The sequence below is a fragment of the Amblyomma maculatum genome, chromosome 6 (genome assembly GCF_055883805.1).
Source record: "Amblyomma maculatum isolate TAMU_Amacu chromosome 6, ASM5588380v1, whole genome shotgun sequence".
In the NCBI taxonomy this organism is placed as follows: Eukaryota; Metazoa; Arthropoda; class Arachnida; order Ixodida; family Ixodidae; genus Amblyomma; species Amblyomma maculatum.
The window spans coordinates 169,530,125-169,552,835 of record NC_139349.1 but is presented as its reverse complement, the minus strand read 5'-3'; the positions used below and the strand labels follow the sequence as shown (position 1 = coordinate 169,552,835).

The following is a 22,711-nucleotide window of genomic DNA, read 5'->3' as shown; positions in this document are numbered from 1 at the left end:
TTAAACACATCGTTCTCCAAACGTAAAGCTTCATCGGTCTCTTCGGCACGCATTCCGATGCGCTACTGTTGCAGGTGTTTTTGTTGTCTTCCATCTCACGCAGTGTTGTAACCTAGGAGCTCCTATTTATATACGCATCGCCCCTGTAGTGGCCTCTACTTCTACTTCACACTGACGTCACCTCACATGACGTTAACAGTGGCCTACGTGACTACGCTCCAAATTCACATTGCGACCACCAGGTTTACACACAAGTTAGACCTCTCCCTCAAGGTGAAAACCGTTCTGACGGCTCCAACTACGTGACATAAGACGCTTTCGCTTCAAAATGCAATAGCCCAATATTTTATCTGATATCAGCCTGTAATCATCTACATTATGTTGTGCTCAGATAGCTCGGGTTCATTCCCTTCAGAACTTCGTCCAGAACTTGAAACGGAATTTCGTGCTGCCAAACCTGAGTCTCCTTCTGCCTATGTTCGGTCTTCGTCAACGCACTCAGCGAGAAGACACACTCCTCTTTAGAAATCGGAATTGACAGGCCTGATGTCACCGAGTTTCTTCGCCTGCCTCTGCTTTATTCCCGTCTGCACATACAAACCAGAAGTATGCAAATACGCAGAGACGGCGCAAGATATGCAGGATTTCGGAGCTTGCCAGTGGAGGCCAGCATAGAACAGAGTGGAGCATTTTTGGCAGCAAGAAAGCATAAAAATGCAGGAGGCGCCTGTGACAGTTGCAAGTGGCCGCAAAGAGTGCCCATGTCGGTAACAATGGCTTCTCTCCCGCCACGCCATGAATGGAAGCGGCTACTGACGCAATGAGTAGAAAAGGGGCGATGTCGTGAATAACCACCGCGGTCGTCTTCAGCGGTCTTGAGGGGAGGAGGGCAAAGGGACAAAAAGCAAAGACACCTAGCAAAAGGGCGCGAGGAGGGGGGTTGCAAACGTGAGGCATTTGCGTGACAATCATCCACGAGAACGCCGTCCCCTGCTGCTAGCAGCTTGTTCCGCTTGCGTTTTTCATTTTCGGGGCCAACAGGTGTCCTGGGCATTCATCGCCCATTCCTGCCTTTCCATTCCTGTTCAGCGCGCTTCGCCTCAGCCTTCGTTACCTCGTTCGATCAGCTCTTGCATTTTTTTCTGGCTCTTTTTTTTCGCTACTCGTGCCTCGCGCCAGCGCTCCGCTTTGGAGCGTTTGGAGAGGGTCGACGCGGCGCTTTCTGCCCCTTCGCGCGCTCTCCATCGAGGGAGGGGATGAACCACGTGACCCTTGTTCTACGCTCCCTCCACCGCGGCGGTATCCACCGCGGCGGTCGCTTCATTCATTCGCTGCGCGCCCGTCGTGGTCGTGCCTGTGGACTGGACTGCGGAGAACAATTTTCCTAGTAGTGCCGCAAGTTTTGCAAGCCGTATGTTTGCAGAGTTGAGAACGACGAGATCAGTATCACTTTTGTGAGAATCGTCGGCGAATTGAGCATCGTGGCAAAGGAAGGCTCCTTTATCAAGCGTTTCTTGACTTTTTTTGCCCTACGTGGTACGGGACTCCGTGAAAGTGTTTGGTCGTCGCCAGCGTGGAATCCGCGGATCTTCTGCCGCTCTTGTCAGCCGCCAACTGGCGCTCTATGAGTAAAACTGTGATTCTCATGCCCGTTGTGACGTCTTGTGTACCTAGGGCGTCACGTGGTGCGGTTTGTTGTGTTGGAACCTTGTGCTTGCTTGAGTGCAGGCGCAGTGAAGCAGGTAGACGTAGTTTTAACCTTGCCTGCCTTTGAATCTGCACATTCCATATTCTCTCGTGGGATGTGGCTGAGACGACAGCTTCCATCTCTCGCCCAAGATTCGTGCTGTGTTTTCTGTGGTGCGTGTTGGAGCTTACTGATGATGATTCGTTCTTTGTGCGCACGTCTGGAGCGGCATCAACGGGGCTACTTGAAGCGTTACTTGGAATGACGCCGAGGTTTGGAGTTGCGAACAATCACCGACTCGGTTGCCGCCATTCGTGCTTCGAGGATACGAGAGTTAACCCACGGAATTTGTGTCAGAAGAGTTCCCAGCGAAGCCGGTAAGCGAGCGATCCCGTCGAAAGCAACCGTGTGTGGGGTGGGATGAAGTTCCCGTCGCTGTCCGACTGGCTGCAGCCCAAAGGGGGTGGCGTGCACCGACTGGCGTTCGCCCGGCGCTCCTTCCGCGTCTCCAAGCGGATCAAGAAGATGGCTTCGGGCATCTCCAAGCGCCGAGCGCTTTCGCCGGGTAAGCCGCCCTTTTCATCCTTGCGCTGTTACGCGCGCCAAGTTCCCCGACAAGCGCGGATGGCTGGCGTGTCGCCACAGTTCGATGCCGACGCCTGCTGTCGTCCGAACTACGCTGCTCGGTTTCGCTGCCCCACACCTGTCGCAGTAATTAGCCTGGCTTCCTGCGGCACCCATGCGCGCTCGAGTCGCACCGGCTTCGTGAACGATGCACGCGGTTGTGCAGCCACAGCTTGCGTGCCAAATGGTCCGCAGTTGCGCAATTTTTCGCCGCGCCTGTTTCTTTCGAGCATCCGTACGTTGGACCTAACGCAACCACCACACGCTTTTTATCTGGAGCTGGAGAAATTTCCTAACCTAGCTTGAAAGTAACCTTTTCTTAATAGTCATGAAACATCCAAATTTGTGCTCCCAACCAGCCGGTTATCCTAAAACGGCAGTTGAACCCTGTGAGTGTTTTGTCATGGATTTATCGCCTAGAACGCCATCCAACAGGTTTAACTGCACAGTTTGTTAGTTGAGCTACCTGAAAACTGCATGAGCAGTGGAAAAAAATGGCTCTGAGAGGCACCACGTGAAGTATGCTTGTATTGGTATTTTAAACACGCGTTCAGAGACCACGCCAACGTTGTCAGAAAAAGTGCGCACGCAGTAAAAATTATCTTTCTTTCCTCTTCTGCGGCGCCGCGTGGATGCCGGCCGGGTTTACCCGACGGCTTGAAGAGGGGCGGTTGCTCTGAAGGTGAAACGTGGGCAGAAACCTGGCGTAGTATTCCTTACGCAATAAAAAAGAAAGACTGGGCTGAAGAACGGGACAGCGCAGCTCACACGAGGCAGTGTTGAAAGGATGTAGTGCAGTGGGTTGAACGGTACTCGAGCGTTTCGTCAAGCAGGACTGTGTCCAGTCCAGCGTGAGGTTCTTAACTGCGCACGCAGTGCTTGCTCGTCTAGGCGCTCTCTCCGGTCGTTTATGACGTCTCGGTGCTCCAGGAGGGCTTCCTCTGCAAAAGCGCAGTTGCTTGCCGCGTGAGTTTCCGCGTCTCGGTTGAAACGCCGCAAAGAGACGCCGGTTTCCAACGCGCTTTCCGCACGGACGCGCTACATCGGGGCGTCCCACTTTCATTCCAACCTTCACGGCTCAGGTGCGCCTTTCCCTTCCTGTTAATCAATTACGAAATTTCGCTTTAATGTGAGTCTTACAACTATTACTAACGAGCCTCTACTTAGGCACCGACGGAAGCTAACAATGCGTTCGCTTTTTTATTTTTACCCCATTGGATTTACTCATTTAGTCGCTTCACTGGTCTCGTGCCATTTTTCCTCTATACTGTACTGGAAGCGCAGGGGCAAAAGACGGCCACAATCTCTTGCTGGGGACAACCTGACTGCGAAGTAACTGAACTTGGTTTTCTTACGGGGACACCAAGGGGTTAAAATAAGACGATTGAGCGGACACTGATTCAAGCACTCTCCTCGGTACGCGCTGTACAATTTCACGTGTTGTAAGTAAAGTGTAGTGAAACTTCTGATGCGCGTACAAGAAGAGAGTGAGAAGTTCGGGCTTAAACTGAACATTAAAAAGACAAAGATGATGGCGTCTTGCCCTATCAAGTCCTGGAGCATCAATGGACAAGAAGTGGAAGCTGTGACAGATTTTCTCTTCTTGGGCTCCAAGATTACCTCGGAAGGAGACTGCAGCCATGAAATTAGGAGACGCCTGCTTCTGGGAAAGAGAGCAATGGTTAGCCTTGACCGCCTAGTAAAGAGCAGAGACATTAGTCTGCCAACCAAGATCCGTATAACTCGTGCTATGGTCTTTCCAGTTGTGATGTATGGATGCGAGAGTTGGACTGTGAAAAAGGCTGACCGCCGAAGAATTGACGCGTTTGAATTGTGGTGCTGGCGAAGACTCTTGAGAGTTCCTTGGACTGCCAGAAGATCAAATCAGTCGATATTGTCGACCATAAACCCTGACTGCTCATTGGAGGGTCAAATTCTAAAGTTAAAGCTAAGCTACTTTGGTCATCTGATGAGAAGAGAGGAGTCGCTGGAGAAAGATTTGATGTTGGGAAAGGTTGAGGGTCGCCGGAGAAGGGGTAGGCCGCGAACGCGGTGGTTAGATGGCATCCTCGAGGCACTGCAGATGATGTTATGTGATGTTAGGAAGATAGTGAGAGACCGGAAAGCGTGGCGTGACATGGTCCATAGGGTCACGAAGAGTCGGACACGACTGAACGACTGAACTGAACTGGTATATACTGTGCAGGGTCGAGTGTTTCTTCAAAGTACGGAACGTTGAGAAAAGCAACAATTACGAGTCATATAGGCGACGGATATCATCTCGCAGGATCATCAAAAAATCGCAACAAGACGACAAATTCACTGAATGCACCGAGCTTATCTTAATTGTTTCACGCTGACGGAATTGATCAGTCTTGCTGCCAACCCAACTGTCTCAGAAAAATGTCATTTCGGCTGCGACGCCTTAGCAGTGGATCGGACATATCGCGCAGCTGAAGGCTGCGAGCGGGAATCCGCTTGTATCCCCACGATCAGCGATCTCAGTAAGGGTTTTATTGACATTCGTTTATCAGCTTTTGGCATGCTCTTTTTCCCTTTTTTTTTTCTGATGATGGATCGCTAACAATCTGCCTTGTCGGCACCGGCAGACGGCGGGCGGTTTAGCTTATGTCGTGGGCGGAAAGGTAGTCCACACAGCACCCGATTTCAATCATGGCCAAATTCCTGCATCAGAACCATCTGTGTTGGTAGCAGTCCCGCGTGAAATGTTCCAAGCACGCATGCGTTCTCAGGAGCAGAGGGGAAATCAGTGCTTATTTTTTGTAGAATAACTGGGGCAGCCAACAACACAGCAGCCCATCGGCGCAAAGGAATGCATTAAAGTGTGTCGGCCGCCGTGTCTGCCAGGGTGTTTCTAAAGAGCCGCCATCGCCGTGCGAGTAGCACCTAATTGGATCGTATACAGGCATAGAGTTTCTTACTCTTACCTAGAGGGAAAGCTGTGCTGCCGTCTATGGGAGTTTACATGGAGTTTCCAGACGGCCAGTTCAGCCACCATGGGCGCTCAAAGCATCATGGGCCGGTGAGCTGCCGAGTGCAGAACTACAACTTTTGGCCGAAACTAATGCAAAGATAAACGTTGTTCTACCGTAAATAATGTCCCAAGATTGAATATTGTGACTATAAATTACAAAAGAGAGAGAGAAACAGAATGCCAGTGTGAGATTTATCCAATATAACCGATGGCTCTTTCTCCTATTGGCTTAGTTTTGAACAGCACAAATACCAATATTTCGCACTTAATAGGCAAACTTTGAAATAAAAAAAAATGTTATGAAAATATTTATGGTTGTGCAATCACTTAAGGACGTTTTTACTGGCATTTCGGGAAACAGAAACCATTTATTGGCGACGTCTGCTTTTGCGCCTTCGCTACTATGTTTTTCGCGGTCTATGTACGCACCTTCAGATGATGATGATGACGAAAAAGAAACATTGCAGTAACGCCACTCCACGTACTCGAGAAAACCCGACTGTCCCGCAACAAGTAGCACACCGGCCCATGATGCTTAGCGCGCCCATGGTGGCTGAAGTGCAGCGCCCTCAGCTTTCCCTCTAGTTAAGAGTGTAAGGAACTCTATGTATACAGGCGACGCCCGGTGGCTGCATTATTGTCGCCATCGTCTGCCATTGCACGACTGTGACGTCATCAAGCACAGTGTTGGCCGTAGAAATGGCAGCGCGAATCGTGCGTCCTGGAGCGCTATTTTTGAAATTACTTTGCGGGAGAACTAAAGCGTTCTGTTCTTTCTGAAGGTTGAGAAGAAGGTCTGATGCAAATTGATATCTGTGAGCATCGAAAAATCGCCGGAGTTGCGGATACACATTTGCCTCCTTTCGTATTGCAATTTTCGCTGCCTTACAGTGCTAGAGTTGCGAGTACATTTTGTCCTGTGTCCCCCTATAGCTGGCCTCGAAAACGTACCAATTCCTTACCGTCCAAGGACCAGTGGGGATTTCGAGGTGGGGATTACACTCATCTCTGCGCTGAGCGACTGCGCCCATTGTTTTGTTTTTCTCCTCTTTGTGGCACCGTGCTGCGAGACCAAAGCGTCACTAAAGGACCCTTGAAAAAAAAAAACAAAACAAAAAACGGGTGCCGCCGTTTCCGCGTGATTCCGTTTTCTCAGCGGATGGGATGGAAACATCTGTTTGAATCCTGTAGTGCAACTTCTTTTCTGATTTTGTTTTTAAATCGTGCAACTTTTTTTTTTTTTTTTAATCGCGCAACGGTAAATTAAGCTAACATCTAGCCTGGGGTGTCACTTCCCCTTTAGGTCGCATCACATTAACCATTTCCTGCCTTCAGTGAGTGTATGTTACCTTTAGGTTTCGTTCAGAGACACCTCTCGGTAACAATAGCCGTTTAACCCGCTGAGCGGCAACCAGTGAGGAGAAACAAGTTGCGGGACCCTACCGTTGAGGAGAAGTTTCCTGCAATCAGTCAAAAATAATTTTTTTTTATCAGACTCTCTTGCTGTTTTGTTGTCACTGGAGTCAGCACGGCATGCTCATTTGAGCCGCTCACTAAAATATTTCGTACCGGGATGGGTGAAAGAAATACGCTTCATCTGGGTCCCAGGTCACTGCGGTATTTTCCAGAACGAAGTGGCAGACTTCTTGGCTAAATCAGCTCTTGATGCACCTGTTCCATATACCATCCCTAATATCATCATTTTTGGAATTTCCCGTTTTCAGCGTTATAGCTGCCTCATGCAATGATCGCTATCTACAGCAGAATACCAACATCTCATGTACTCATGGAAAGTTCGTTCATGTAAATCACGGCAGTGCGAGGTAACGATAACTCTCGTGAGATGCAAGATTCACCGCCTAAATCTTTATTCATGTAGAGGCGGGTTCAGCCCCACAAACCTTTGTGAGGCTTGCGGTGAGATTGAAACTATCTATCACTTCCTTCTCGCTTGCCGCAGGCATCAGAGGAGGGTCCAATAGCAGAATTGAGATTTACGTTGTCAGTCCCGCTTCTCTTTCGGTGCGAGTGCGAAAGGATTGGCGTTGCCTCAAATTTGTCAGTATTTACATAACTACATCACAGCTACGGACAGATTCCCGCGCTAAATATATTCCAAATTTACAAACCTGCAAATTTTTTGCCCCATATATTTGTTTCCTTTCAATCAATTTTGTGATCTGAAATCTTGGGTTTTTCTTCGGTGAAATCTTCGGTATGTGTAGGACATTTGGCACTGAACCCTGGCCAGTCCCCCTTCGTGGGTATGTGCCATTTATCAAGGCAGAAGAAGAGACGGAATTACGCGTCGTTTCCCCACCACGCAGAAATGGAGGCCGGCCTGCGTGCGTCACGGCGGCTGAATATAGCAACCAATCCTCGGGCGCTTCCATGCATGGCGTTTGCAGACGTGATGTGGAAAGCGTATTTGGCTGCACGTACAGCCTTCGTCAAATGTTAAGCCTCATCCCTGATGATTCTAGTCACCGCGCAAGAGGCATGCCATAAGCGGCTGCAGGTTTTGGGGGCCGGATATTTGTGGAGGATTAACTCCCGCATAAAAGGAAATGACTGCGCCATATTTATTAACAATGACACCGCTAATCCCTTCATAAGCGGAGCTGCCGTTGTTTCGTGCGAAGCCCTGTGGTCGAGCCTCTGTCAGAACGGTTCGGTTGGCTGACGGCTCTGCGTGGGCATTCAGTTCTCGGAGAGACGCGTTCCGCTCGAGCGGCTTGCGCCGGAAACGTCGCCCATGTTCGTGACGCCTTCAACTTCCGTGTCTACGCCTTCATTTCCTGTTCGCGATAACTGGGTGCAAAAATGATCGGCAATGTCACCGGATTGGTCTGTCCGAGGCCATGCCCCATCGATTTCTGGAAACGAGCGGACAGCTTTGGATCCCTTTTGTCCTTCGCCGCCTGTTTGCTTTGCATTCCCCAACGGTGTCTATTTATTCATACTGTTGGCCAGAGGCCGTTACAGGGTGGTTACATAAAAACAATTACAAAATAGCACTACTGCTATGCTTAAAGCACGTAATACAACGTGAATATCCAAGAAATGGCACTACTACATAGCAAGAGAAGGAGAAATTCATGAGGATGTCATCTTTCTACAGCTGCGAATTAAAACAGATACATTACAATTAGAAATAAATACACATATTGAAAAGAAACACGCCATCAATGAATTGTTAGCTGCGTGTTTCGAGCCACTGAGAAAAGATCATTCAGAGTGGATTCGAATTTATTTATAGTATGTGCTGTCAGAATTTCATGGGGCAGCGAGTTCCAATCGAAAAAAATCGAGTACTTATCTGTGTTAACATGGATGTGGTCTGACTGTTCGAGACATGCGCTGTGTGTCCAAGTTGAATGAGTTGTGGCAAATGAGATGGGGAAATTTTAACCTTGCTGTTTTTCTGCGTTGTGAGAGTGGCGATAGCTTAAGTTTCTCGATTATTTTGATTGGTTGAATGATATTGGGTGAACCTCTCCGCTCTTCTTTGAACTTTTTAAATTCTCTCTGTGTGGCTCTTCTTGAACGGGTCCCCCATGACGCTCGCGTACGCTAATGTCGGCCGGACAAATGTCATATATGCGTCTAATATTGTTTTTTCAGGAGCGAGTTTCAACTTTCTTCTTAAGTACCAGAGCTTTTTCTGAGGTAATTCGATATGGTTACACCTAAGCACTTGATGTGATTAACACGGCTTATGGGCTTACCATCTGTCTCGTAATCGAGAGCGCAGACATTTTTATTCTTGTCACATAGTGTAGTTTATTTTCATTTTCCACTTGGCGCATCAGTCAAATGGCCTTTATGCACTGTCGGGAGGGGCGCCACTCCCGCGATATGTCCTCCCTTCGGAGCTCCGTGACCACGTCATCAGGCGCTGGTCCTGTAGTTTGTGTGCCTCCTTTGTTCTGATCCGTCATTGGAAAAGCTTATTGGCGCTATTCCTGGGCCCGGAAGGGAGCCGTATCAGAACCAGAGCTCGTTGTCGCCAGTTCCGATAACCGCTCTCTATCTACCTTTTCTCACCATCCTCTCCTCCCCGTCGGGGCAATATCCCCGGGTCCGTTCTTTTGCCTCTGGGTTGCCGCAGCGTCTTCATAAGGAGAGGCATTTTTGTTGTTATTCCATTACTGGCCTCACCTTCTGCTCCTTTCATGTCATTCACTTCGGCTTTTCCTCTGCTCTGTATAAAAGCGCCGGAAAAATATTTATGCACTGAAACACAGTCGGTCTCCTCTGCACTTTGTTGTCGTGTCCTGTTCTCAGCCTGCTCTGAGCCGAATCTTTTCCCTGGCATGGGTCTCGTCCTATTTTGATGCTGTGCACTCTAAAACGTTTGCCTCTTCGCGGCAGGTCGCGTGACATTCTGCAGAATTAAACTGTCCATTTACGAGGCCACCGACGACGTCTTCTGCCGCAGTGCTCTCTCCGTTGCGGGTCCCGTGGCGCAGTCATCGAAGCCTCCTTGCGAGTGGACCCCCTCTCTCTCTGGCCGCGTGGCGCGAACGATCGGGGACAAAACCAGGAACATCCGACGTCCGTGCGCGTCGTTTACATGTCCTTGGCTCGTTTAAGAACAACACTGTCCAGTTTTCTTTCGCAAGAGATATAGATTTCATCACTTGTTCTACCGATGTTTCCTTCTTTTTTTCTTCTCTGCACTTTAATGACGCGTATTTTTTGCCGAGCGTATAAAAAAGGAACAAGTTTTTTTGCCGCCACTCGATTAAAGCTCGTGACTTCACAATCTTAAAAAAATAAAACGGACTCTAGCCTGGCTCCAGTTAGGATCCACGAACTAGTAATACCCTCGTGGCCTGGCTACAGTTTGCTTGTGAAAGTGGTGGCGACACTAGTTAACTTTTCCGCCTGCAAAAGCCGTTTTTTCTTTTTAAGTAAAGCACACTTTTTGTTATGCTGGCGAATCTTTCCATTGACAGAGGCCAATTTTTGTTTGTCTTCAGCTTACGTTTCGAGATCGGCGTACTTCTAAACCTCGACGAGCTGTCTAACGAAAGCAATTTTGACCCGGTTATAAGCGGATTGATCAAATAGCGATCCGGAGGAAACAAAAGGAAATCATTGTTTAGAGACGCGCTGGAAATTTATAGCCGTCAGTCCATTGTACTTGGATTCTGGAAAAGTGCCGGGACATCGCACCGCGCAGAAACCCAGGGTCCGCACTCGCGGCAGCGCCGGAGGATTTTTTTAGTGGCCGGCGCGACCGCCTGGACATAGCCTGGGCAGGACGTGTGCTTGAGAGAGGCGGCCGTGGGAATGTAATCGGGGTCTGCGCAGAGAAATGGTGGCAGTATAGGCCATCTGGAGGGATGTAGCGAAGCATAAACAATACGGGAACCCCACAACACAAGACGCAGAGACACGGACGAGCCCTGGCTGCCTGCTGTTTTGGGCGTTTATTTTATAGGCTGGAAACACGAGAAATAGAAGACGACAGAAGAAGCGCGCGCAGCTGGAAAAGGCCGAGCAAAAAACGAAGGCGGAGGGGGGGGGGGGGTACAAAACACGGTAAAAACGTAGATAAAAAAACAAATTCGAGGCCAATTTGGCGACTAAATTGATGAGAGAAACGAGACACTTTGGCGACTAAAGTGATGAAAGGCGAAAGCCTGAGTGCTGGATTCTGCTACGCGACTGTTGCGCATGTAGCGATGAATGCTGCTACGAGTAAAGCGAGCGACTACTCTTTCACATTGTGCGAGTGCATTTATTCAGTGAATTCTGCTTGGCAGCGACGATATCGCGCTCCTTGTATCTTCGCAGTTGTTCTACGTTTACTGTTGTGTGGTTTATTTTACCAGGTGTGTGGCATTAATTAGTAATTAATCAATTACGCAAATATAACTAACCAGTAATTGCCGAATAATTAGTCATTAAATAGTAATTATCAACCGATGGTTAAATAATTAGACGTTAGTAATCAATTACTTAATTAATCATTAATTAGTAATTGATCATTGATTGGTATATGGCCATATATGGCACGCATTCGCGCATACTGTGGTGGTACTTTGTGATTGGTCGAGACGGGTTGACGTCATGGAGGTCTCGACCAATCAGAGCCGCCGCAAAAGCGTGACACTTTTGCTGACAATTATGAGGCAATAAAGGCTTTCGCCTTAAGAAAACATTTTTGGCGAACACCCCTCCTCTCACGTGTGGGACAGCTTACACAAAGCCAGCCTCGAACGCTCCAAGCGGGGCTGGCTGATAAAAAAGGAAAAGAAAAAAGAAAAGCTGCGGGGAATTGAGCGGCGGAATGAATGAAGCTGGAGCGGAAGAGGAGAAAAAAGCCTAAAAAAAAATTAACGCGAAAATCGTGAAAACTCCAGAACGATACCGTGGCTTGACAATGCCGCAGGCACTTATATTACGCAGAAAACTTTTGAAAAGCTTTAGCTGCATTTCTGTTGAGGCGGTTGCCACTTTTCTCGATGCTAAAGGAAAGGATGACAGATTCACAATGATCGCTCTGTCCACCCGGTGCTTGCTCACGCGGTCGCTGATACGGCGACACAGCTATGAGAACGGAAAAGTCCATTACAGCACGGCACAACAAGCGGGCTACGGTTTCTAATGCACAGGCATGTTTTACTTTCTGTCAGGCATGTAGGGATGCCTACTTTTCTTTCATTGAAAGAACACACCTGCTTCAAACCCCGATTGTAAGGACAGTTATTGCCTCTTTAACCGTACCTTGAAGTCCTCTGCCACAAAATTAAGTTAGGACAGGGGAAGGTGGCAGCCATTTTGGAGCAGGATGGCGTGTAATGAATGCAAGATCTGTTCAGAGCATCCACGAATAAGTAAAAAAAAAGGTCATGTTTGCCAATGTTACTATAGTCTCGATTTAGCAGTGTGGCATGGGAAACAGTTCATCATTCGAGGTTCAACAGCTCAGTAGACATCGAAATGTCGTTAAAACAACTAAAGAAATAAAGTGTATGGAATGGCAGACAGAGGCATTATGAATAACATCAACAGAAGAGGGCGAAGCGGACAAATGGTACTTCGACGTCAGATAGGGAAATTTTTTTTTACACATTTTCGTTTTGTTTTCATTACGAAAGCAATGAAAAGCGGGAGAGTAGGTTTATCGACACCTGGCGAAGGCCCACCCACCCCGTATAAGACTGGCGCTCATGCAGTCTATCGTAGACAGGGAAACATAGACCACAGGACAGCTGAAATAAAAAGTATGCAATGATCAACTGCATTCACGAGCGCGGCCCACTGGGCGCGCACGGCGGTCCCATAGACATGCATTCCATTTGTCAGGCATGTCAATTGGTACTATGCAGATGAGTTGCCTTTTTTTTTTTTTTTTTTTTTTCTGACGAGTTGAGAAAGACTGCTAACGCAGGTGAAGGTAGTTCAAACGCTTCGCGGAAAATCTAGACGCGGCAAATCCGGGCATGCCAACTCATTGCTCGTTGGACGGCAGCGATTAAAGCGTCGCTTCACTTCGTAAAGCTGCTTTGGAGACGTGAAAAAATATTTATGATGCGAGTGAAAATTTGTGCAACCCAGCGATTGCAACCTAGCAATTCATTTCTGACCATATTATGCCGGAAAAAACGAACGACGAATGCAATCCACGCTCAGCAGATCTGCCGCGTCTCCGCGGCCGGGCTATGCCGGCCCCTACAGAAATCTCCTTCCCGCCGCGAGGGGCGCTCGCGTCGCGGTGCGAGTCGACGCAGGCGCAGTCACTCTTGCTGAGACCCTGGCGTTTAGAGATACCAGTGGCCGGGTCAATGAACCTGCGGTGGAAGCTAGCAAAAAACGAATGGAAGATTGGTGGCTTAAGAGCAGAAAAGTGACATAATGTTAGTAATGTAGAAACAAAAATTCAATAAATAGAATTGTGGTTTAGTTAACCAATCTAAATCAATAATTAAGATATAGGGAGAAAACTGAGCATGATAGCTACCACCCCGTTTCAAAGGGGACGCTCCTATATTCCATTCATCAAGGCGGTGCGAGTCACGGTGCCCTGTGCAGTGGTGGTGGTGGTGAACTCTTTTATTGCGCCCAAAAACAGGGGACCAGTCAAAGGGCCGGTTGCGCTGACTTAGAGGAGGTCGGCGGGGATCCTTTGGGATGCCGCGGCCTCCACCGCGCGTTGGATAAGCCAGCGTTGGTCTGCTGGCTCGGAAGTACGCAGGAGAGACTCCCACGTCTCTGGGGTGTTTGTGTTGTCTGTGTTGTAATGTGTACAAGTCCACACCATGTGTATGAGTGTGGCCGGAGTTGAGCAGTGTTTACACATGGGGGCTATCTGATCCGGAAAGATCCTGCTGTATAAGAGGGGGTGTGGAAAGCTGCCAGTTTGTAATTTGCGCCATTGGACGGCCTCGCGTCTTGTTAGATCGCGGTGTGCGGGAGGATATGTGCACCTTTGGAGTCGGTAGTGCTGGAGTATGTCCATGTAAGTGGTGAGTAGAGAAGCGCGTGATATATTAGTGTCAGCGGAAGCAGGGTGGCTGATCATACTCTCGGCTCGGCAGCTGAGATCTCGAGCGAGAGTGTTTGCCTGGGCGTTTCCGCTGAGCGACTCGTGGGCTGGAGCCCAAAGAAGTAAGCGAGATGTGGAAGAGGGTGCTGTAGAACGTAGAATGTGTAACGCCTGGCAAGAGATACGGCCAGCATCGTAATTGCGAATAGCCTGTTGAGAGTCACTGATGACGACTTTGGTATTAGGGTCGGCTAGCGCTAGCGCAATGGCAACCTCCTCAGCTGCGGTGACTGTTTCTGCATTGCGAATGCTGCAGGCTGTGTACCAGCTGCGGTGAGGGGCGAGAGCTACCGCCACCATCGCTGGCCTCGATGGATGGTAAGAGGCGTCCGTATACGTGACGTCCGGACGTCCACTGAAGCGTTTCTCGAATTGACGAGCCCGATCGGCCCGTCTCTCGGCGTGGTGTTCCGGGTGCATCCGTTTGGGAATGGGAGGAATGCGGAGATTTAGGCGATATTCTGGTGTAAGTTCAGCGTAACTAGGGGCCGATCTCGGCGGGGAGATCCCAACTTGCTGCAGTACTGCTCGGCCAGCGTGTGTGACTGAGAGCCGCTCATACTGGGCGGTGAGGGTTGCCTCGATCAGTTCGCTCACGGTATTGGAGATTCCGAGAGCCATGAGCTTATGGGTAGCTGTGGACATGGGAAGACCTAGGGCCGTCTTGTATGCTTTTCGAAGTGATGCCTCTAGCCGTTCGCTTTCGGCACGAGTGAGACGTAAGTAGGGTCCAGAGTAGGTGATGCGGGAGCAGATGAAAGCTTGAACGAGGCGCAGGAGGTTGGACTCTCGCATGCCATGATGTTTGTTGGAGATTCGCTTAAGGAGGCGTCCGATCTGTACAACCGACTGGTCGATGCGTTGGATCGTGATGTTGTTGCTGCCGTTGGCCTGTAGATGCAAGCCCAAGATCCTGATGTTGTCTGTTCGAGGAATCGGGTTTCCTTGCACCTGGAGGTTGATGTCAGGAAGTATATTTGAAGGGCGTCGTCCCGGGGATGGGATGATGATATACTCGGACTTTGTCGCCGAGCAAGTGAGGCCAACTGTACTTAGATAATCTCCAATCCGTTCGATCGCGGTCTGTAAAGTCTCTTCAATCTGGCCGTCACTGCCGCGCGTGATCCAAAGTGTGAGGTCGTCAGCATAAATGCTGTGATGCAGGTGGGGGATGTCGGCCAGTAGCTTCGGCAGGCCTATCAGTGCGACGTTAAAAAGCATCGGCGAAAGTACGGCGCCTTGCGGCGTGCCACGGTTTCCCGGAGAGATGATGGAAGGATCTCCAGTGCCGGCTTTAAGTTGCACTGTGCGGTCGGTGAGAAAGTTTCGGATGTACGCATACATGCGATGTCCAACACCGAGAGCTTGAAGTTGTTGAAGAATCGCTTCATGGAGGACGTTGTCGAATGCCTTGGAAACATCGAGGCCGACGATGACTTTCGTGTCTAGTGTACGTCTCATGACTACCTGATGATGGAGAAGAAGCATAATGTCCGGGGCCGCTAAATGAGGGCGGAAGCCGAACATTGTGTCTGGCAGAAGATGGTTGTCTTCAAGGTATCGTGAGAGTCTGGTCTGGATAACGTGTTCCATCAGCTTCCCAACGCAGGACGTGAGAGAGATGGGACGGAGGTTGGCCAAGGTTGGTGGTTTGCCCGGCTTGGGGATGAGGACTAGATTGGCGCATTTCCACTCTTGAGGGATGGTACCGCTGGCCCAACATTCTTGAAAATAGTCGGTAAGAGCATGAATGGATGCGTCGTCTAGATTCCTAAGCATTTTATTTGAAATGCGGTCAGGGCCGGCCGCCGAAGTCGTCTTGAGGCGATTGAGTTCTGCTCGGACCTCCGCAAAAGTGATTGGAGCGTCTAGACAGAGATTGTCCGCGCCCTGATAGAAGGGGAGGTTGGTTGTTGGTTCAGGGCGGATGTAAGTATTTATAAGCTCTTGTTTGAGCTCATCAGACGTGCCAGGATACTGGTGGAAGATTCGCTCGAGCTGTTGGCGTGTCTGGAGCTTGCCTCCTGCTGGGTCGAGTAAATGTCGAAGGAGGTTCCACGTCTTACGAGCGTTTGGAGTCTTGTTCATCTGGTCACATATGTTGTGCCAGCTCTGTCGAGTGAGTTCTATTGCATAGTTCTCGATATTCGTATGTGCGCGCGCCAGTCTACGCCGGACATTGCGGTCCCATTTCCGAGTGGCAAGTAGAGCTTCGAGCGACTTCTTGCGCTCCCACAGATGGGCGTAGTAGCGGTCGCAGTGTGGGATACTGTCCTCTAACTCGACGGTTTGAGTGGCGTCGGCCACTTGTTTGACAATTTCGTTTGTCCACGCCTTGATATCAGTAATAGCGGGAGGTTTGTCCTGCTGTTTCCTGTGCGTCCGGAAGGAGTCCCAGTCAATCACCTGAGCCGGCCGCGTACATTGCCTGGTGGGCTCGTGTATTACGATTTCGAGTACGAAGTGATCACTCCCAAAGTTTTCGTGAGTGTGACACCAAGTCGCTTTAACTCCGGAGGTCGTAAAGGCAAGATCCGGCGTTGTATCACGCTGTAGGCCCGTACCGTGTCTAGTGGGGTAGGACACGTCCGTGATAAGGGTCAGCTGGTGCGTATGCCAGTCATTCCAAAGGCGTCGACCTTTAGCAGAGTCATAGTGGTAGCCCCAAGAGCGGTGATGCGCATTAAAGTCACCGAGAATGAGGAGGGGTTGCCCCTGCGCCAGCTGCTGGGCTTTGAGGAAAAGCGGACCGAAAATATCCTTATGAGCTCGGGGAGGGCTGTAGACATTAATTATAAACAGACTAGTGCAACGTTTACGCGAGGGTCGAGGTAATATTTCTAAGAAGACGTATTCTGGGAAAGTTGGATCTAAATTGTGCTGGAGGACAGTGAGATTACGTTTGACCAGAGTAGCTATTCGAGGTTTTACTCGTTCTGATAGGTATGTACTGTAACCGGCAAGTTTCGTGTTCTTGTCGCATTCCTGGAGAGCTATTAGTTCGGGGCGATCACTCGCGGCGAGGAACTGCTGGAGGACCGGACGCTTACGCGCGAACCCACGACAGTTCCACTGCCAGATGGTGGTGTTACCCGAGCTGCTCGCCATGATTAGGCTGGGATATTTGTGGGGTTTGAACGGGTGTCGGCGCAGGGGCTGCGGGTACAACGGCAGCGAGGAGTTTGCCCTGCGCTTCTATAGCTTTGCTCAGCATCTCAAATTGTTGCGTGACTTGTGAGCCGATTGTGTGGAGTGAGCGTTCGATGTGTGCTTCTAAAGCCTTGATGCGAGTTTGACTTAGGTTGCAGCTTTCCTCAACTTTGGCAAAACGCGCCTGCCAACCCTCCGCAGGTAAGTCGGTGTCGGACGTTGCTTTGCGTTTTTGTGCTGATCGGTTGGGAGGAGCGATATCCATAGGTACTGAATCATATGATCCCTGCGGATGCGCGGGAGACGGAGTGAGTGTGGCCGTCGGCTTTTCGAGAGCCTCTACTCTGAGTATAAGTTGTTGGATGACTGCCGTCAGTTCCATAATCGCTTTGTGTGTGTCTAGAGTAGTGGGAGTCCCTTCCTGCGTACTCACCGGTTCTTGACGTTCTCGTAGATCTGGTAGAGATGGTGGTAGCCCAGGTGGCTGCTGCAAAGGATGAGGAGAGTCCCCTGTCTGCTGGACGACTGCAGGTGGCCCGGGATTGGTCCAGGAGGTCCCCTGAGAACCCATCCGTGGAGCGGGAGACTTGAGCGGTGGAAAAGAGCTCGAGCGGTCTCGGAGCTGCCGCTGCTGGCTATCGGAGCGTTGCCTGTCCCATCGGCTGGTGCGCTGGAGTGTGATCCGCTTGGCGGTCTCTTGGGTCTTGAGTTTCTCTTCCTCAGCATTTCGAATTTTCTCCCACTTCCTGCGCTTGACTTCGTAAGGAATCCTGAAGATTTCCCTGCAGCGACTATCGCCCGTGAGATGTTCTTTGCCGCACAGGCGGCAGATTGGTTTGCACGTGTGGTCGTTGGTAGGATTGGATAGTCCGCAACCTCTGCAGTTGGTAGTTGTGCTTGCACAAACATCGGCTCGATGACCGAGCTCGCCACAGCGATAGCACACCTCGTACTTCTTCTTGAATAAGTTGCATCTGTGGCGACTATTGCAAAAGTAGACCCAGGTAGGCACTTGGCGCTGAGCGAATGTGATGAGTACTGCGGTGGTGTTCCCGAGCCGCCGAAAGTCCACAATGGGTGGGTTACGGTTGTCTTGTAACTCTGCTTGGATTGTATTTCGATCCAGTCGGAGGTCGACGCCGCGAATCACACCACGGCTCGAACTATCATCTGGAGCGCAGTAGACGGATATCTCATACGCCTTGTTGTCAATGGCGATCTCTTTGAGTTGCATCACCCGTTCAGCTCTTTCAACGACTGGGGTGCAGTACGCGAAGGTATTCTGGATCAGGTTAGCTTGTATTAGGTCTTCGTGACGAACAGCGTCCCTGGTGAAGTGAGCAGCAGTGCAAATCGCTTCCAGTAGTTGGTAGGTTGTAATCTTGGAGAGTAGCAGTCCGCCCCGTGGGCGCACAATTAGCTTGAGAGCGTTGCTGGGTAAGCGAGGCTGGTTCGATGCTACAGATTTTTTGGCTAGTAAGCGTCCTCGCTGCCGAGGCGTGAGTTCAGCTTCCATCTTCGCACGTAGCCCATTGTCGATTCGGGACGCTTGGTTCGGTCCCGCTTTGTCTCCAGGGAAATCTGGCACGGCAGGCCCTGATGTTGTTCGCGCTTCCCGGAGCTTGTTTACTTTAGTCAACCAATCACTGGCTGCTAATTCTTCTCGAGAAATTGGGATGCCTTCTACGGTGACCCTCATGGCGAACTACGGCGCGCGGGCACGGTCCACGGCGCAGCCCAGCTGGCGAACGCTGCTGCGACGCAGGTGGCGAACGCCACTGCGACGCAGAGCTCCGTATTCTTCGGCGCGGCGCAGTAGGCCTAGCGAGGCATCTGGCTTGGTCACGGGGAAAAGTTGATCTAAAATGGTCAAAACTCGTTTTACGTACTTCTGGTTGGTGTCCCTGGATTCCGCTCGTCTTCAGGAAACCGGTGATATCAACGGAAGTATTGTAGGGTCTCACTGTCTAGGGCAAAAACACGAAATCAGCGGAGCTCATGTGGAGTTCGTCCGTTGTCCTCTGCCGCCAGGTGGCGCCCCCCCGCCCTGTGCAGTGCGCTCCGCGGGTAGGCGACGGACGAGAGAGACAAGTGCGCTGGCACGACAGGAATTCAGGGGTAGGACAGCGTCCGGTGACGTGCAGGAACATGAATTGCGTTGAGCTGGGGGCCTCTTCATGAAGAGCGAACTCTGGACTGCAGAAGCGGGTTCCGAAGCAGAGATGCACTGTGGGCTATATATTAAGGCGAAAGCCTTTAAGGGCTCATACAAATATGTCCGCGTTTCGGGTGCATGCCTTATGTGGGCTTATACCAATCACCTTTGAATCGGTACTTAATAGGCGCATGAGAAGGCGCCGCGAACTCGCCACAATGTCTGCTGCGGTACACCGGCGAGGTGTTTTACAGCTTCCCGACTCGACATTGGGACGACGCCTACCAATTGGATTCAACTCGTTCGCCATCAGGCTTTATTTTTCCCAAATTTCTTTCACAGCATACTATGAAAGGCTGCTTGCTTCTTACATGTGGCAGAAATTTCTGCCCTAATATCCTCGTTTCTTTTTCCCGGGGCTCATTTTTCAGCGACCAGTGGTTGCCGCTTATTCGTGTTTTCGCTTCAGAGATGACGGAATTGAGTGGCAGCCTTCGATCCACTCAAGAATATGATGCAAACATTTTGTTGGAAACGCGAATGCGAATGAATTTTACTGTCAGTTTGATGGATTTCGAGGGCACCGAGACCCACGTCTGTGCGATGGACACTTCGCTGCTGTTTTCTGCCGAATGTTATTTTACATCGTGAACATGTCCGGATTCAAACAGTTTGATGACTTGTCAGCCCGAAGGCAGGCTGCAATCCGGCAGCTCCCGTTTCCATGGTGGCGAAAAATCGTCTGCTACGGTGCCGGTCTCCCTCGAGACCGGCCGTGGGTGCTCACTCGGGACGCCAAACTCGCCACTGGTGGCGCTCAACTCAGCGCCGTCGGTGGAGGCTCCTGATAGAACATGATTTAAGGCATTTTCAATATAATTTCATGATAATTTACGACTAATAATAAAATGGTTGTTTGGTTTGTGGGGTTTAACGTCCCAAAGCAACTCAGGCTATGAGAGACGCCGTAGTGGAGGACTCCGGAAATTTCGACCACCTGGGGTTCTTTAACGTGCACTGACATCGCACAGCACACGGGCGCCTTGCTTTTCACCTCCATCGAAAAGCTGCCGCCGAGGCCGGGATTCGATCCCGCGTCCTTGGGAACAGTAGTCGAGCGCCGTAACCACTGCGCCACCCCGGCGGGGGACTAATAATAAAATAGTTAAGCTGGTGCCCATAGGCACCCATGCATTTGGAGGGCATCGTAACTATCACGAACCATCACTAGTTCAGGGATGTTTAACTAGCACTAACCAGCAGACATTAACTAGGACTCAGAAAATGCGTCAAGGTTAACTATCACTAGTAATGGTTAGACGTCCATAGCCGTCACATGGTGGTCATGACCGGATGTGACGTCATCCAGTAATGTCGAATAACCGGAAGTGGTAATGACGTCACATCCGGTCATGACTGGTGATGACGTCACCAGGAGATTCACGCTTATACTACAGTGCTCTACTTATACGAAGCTAACCCGGCGGGCGTTCCATCCCGGCGTCCGTGCGGCGCCTTTCATTTGGCGCTTTCTCGAACGCCGCACCACAGAAATAGATGCAGTACAGCATGAGCGGCGTTTAAAATTAGTTGACAGCAAAGAAAAGGCGCAGTATCTGTCACAATTCAATTCTAGTCAATTACAAATGGTCTTGCATCAATGCCTAAGCAACGCGGCGGGGAACACACACACACACACACACACACATAAAGCAACAACCGTTGAAAATAATTGGCGCCCAATCTGACGCGCCGAAAGAAAGAAGAGTGGAAACGAGCGCCTTTTGCTCTTACTGCTGCTTAGGACTCTGCGCGTCAGCCGGTTGGGTAGAAGTTCAGTGCCGCCTGTCGTTTGACCGCACGCCATCGGCGAATAAACGAGGGTTCACGCAGTGCCACTACCAGGTCGTAATCGCGGAGCTCTTGGACCGGCGTTCGCTCTTTCTTCTCGAGAAGGGTCACGACTCGAGTGTCTCTCTGCGCTGCGCCCATGCTATGTCGCCGATATGTCGCCATGGCAGCTTCTCTTCTGACGCACTGCGAATGTCTCTGCTGGTGTGAGGCAATGATGCGTGCCTTCATCACAGCGCTTCCCAGTGGCTGCGAAAGCGTTGCGAGGGCTCATTCCCCCTGTTGTGCGTCGCTTGCATCTCGAAATCGAGCGCGTCTTGCGTCTTTTTATCCACGCTGAAAGGGGACCCGCGGTGACTTTCCTCTTCTTTTTTTTTTTCGCCTTCGATTCTAGCGGGGCGCGCTTATTTGTCTCCGCATTGGGAAACACCGCTCCCTTCCTGCCGCGTACTTCTGCTGCCAACGGTTGGTTCGCCATTCATTCGTTCGAAATGGCCCAACGTCCCTTTCATTGTCGTCGCGGCGGGGACGACTCCGGCGGCGCCTCCTTGGCCGTTGAGCATTTGCGTCTTCTCGCTTTACAATGGGGTGCCTTCGTCTGGGAGAGAAGGCACGCGGGCGTCTCGCAATGTGTGGATCTCAACCGGCAAAACATGTAGGCTTGGCAAATGATCTGCAGCGGTGTTCCGAATGCTCGTTCGCTCGGCCTCATCGTGGGCATGACCGCAGTGCCAGTGCACGGGTGAACGCTTTTGAGTGCGGACGAATTTTAAGCCGAGCTCGGTTTAAGGGACCAACTGGGTGGCCGTGTGTTTCCGCTGTAGTTGTTCGGATGAACGTTTTCGCTGCGTCGGGTTTGTCTTATGCCACGACATATGTTTGGGAGGTTCAACTGCCACTTGTGCGGAACATGTTGGGCAGCTGATGTCACGCCTCAAAGCGCACGCTGCGGTTGCGCAGTGTGCGGAACCGAGTTTTTCTGCTTTGGGCGACATCGTCGTTGCGCCCAAACCGCGTCGGCACAAATATTTTTGCACTTTTGTTAGGCTAGTTTCTTTTCTTTACTCAGAGCTCGTATCTTGAATTGACTGGGCGGAAGATTTCCGTTTTACGGCAAAAGCCTTCACGGAACGAAATCCCGTGCGCGAGATGTTTTCTCCTTGTCTAGCATTGCTGCCATTTGAACGCGCGACAGGAGCGATGGCGGAGAAAGTGTGACGTTCCTGTAATCCAAATATATGTAGCACTGCAACGAACGGCGATAAGGGGCAAAAGAGACCATAATTGTTTAAATTCTAGTAAAAGTGGTTGCAAACTGTGGGCGCTCAGGAAGTGTGGCGGAGATCTTCCCAGCGAAGACACAGGTGGCGGCGCGTGCCACGCACGATCGGCGCCGATCGCGTGCCTCCAATTAGCGGCAGCTGCGTCTACCGCACCTGCTCGAGAAACGGTCGGGAGCAGCTGAATGGCTGTTTTCCCTGCTTTGCTGTCAACTGGACACGAAGCAAAGAATGGATTTAGCATTAATTTCACGACCTGGGGATCTTTCGACTTGCGCTGATATCGCGCGAGGGCCCTTTCGTGCTCGCAGACCGCTTTTAACTGTCGCTATTTGGTCGTCGGCAATTTTTTATTCGGTGTTTTGCTCCATGCTTGAATACACGGGGAAGCCCCTCCAAATATAAGTTT

The 22,711-nt window shown here is 50.5% G+C and overlaps 1 protein-coding gene across 5 annotated transcripts in view; it reads left to right on the top strand.

The window, feature by feature from the left end:
- Nucleotides 1-22,711, top strand: part of LOC146187381 (centaurin-gamma-1A-like) — a 256,006-nt gene that overhangs the window by 161,796 nt on the left and 71,499 nt on the right. Inside the window, exon 1 of one of the 5 annotated variants that reach the window (XM_084607656.1) lies at nt 1,365-2,252. The exons of the other annotated variants lie outside the window; for them this stretch is intronic. Within the exon in view, the coding sequence (XP_084463782.1) occupies nt 2,108-2,252 (145 nt within the window). The 5' untranslated portion in view covers nt 1,365-2,107. Of the gene's footprint in view, nt 1-1,364; nt 2,253-22,711 lie in introns of those variants that run through there. 5 annotated transcript variants of the gene reach the window in all.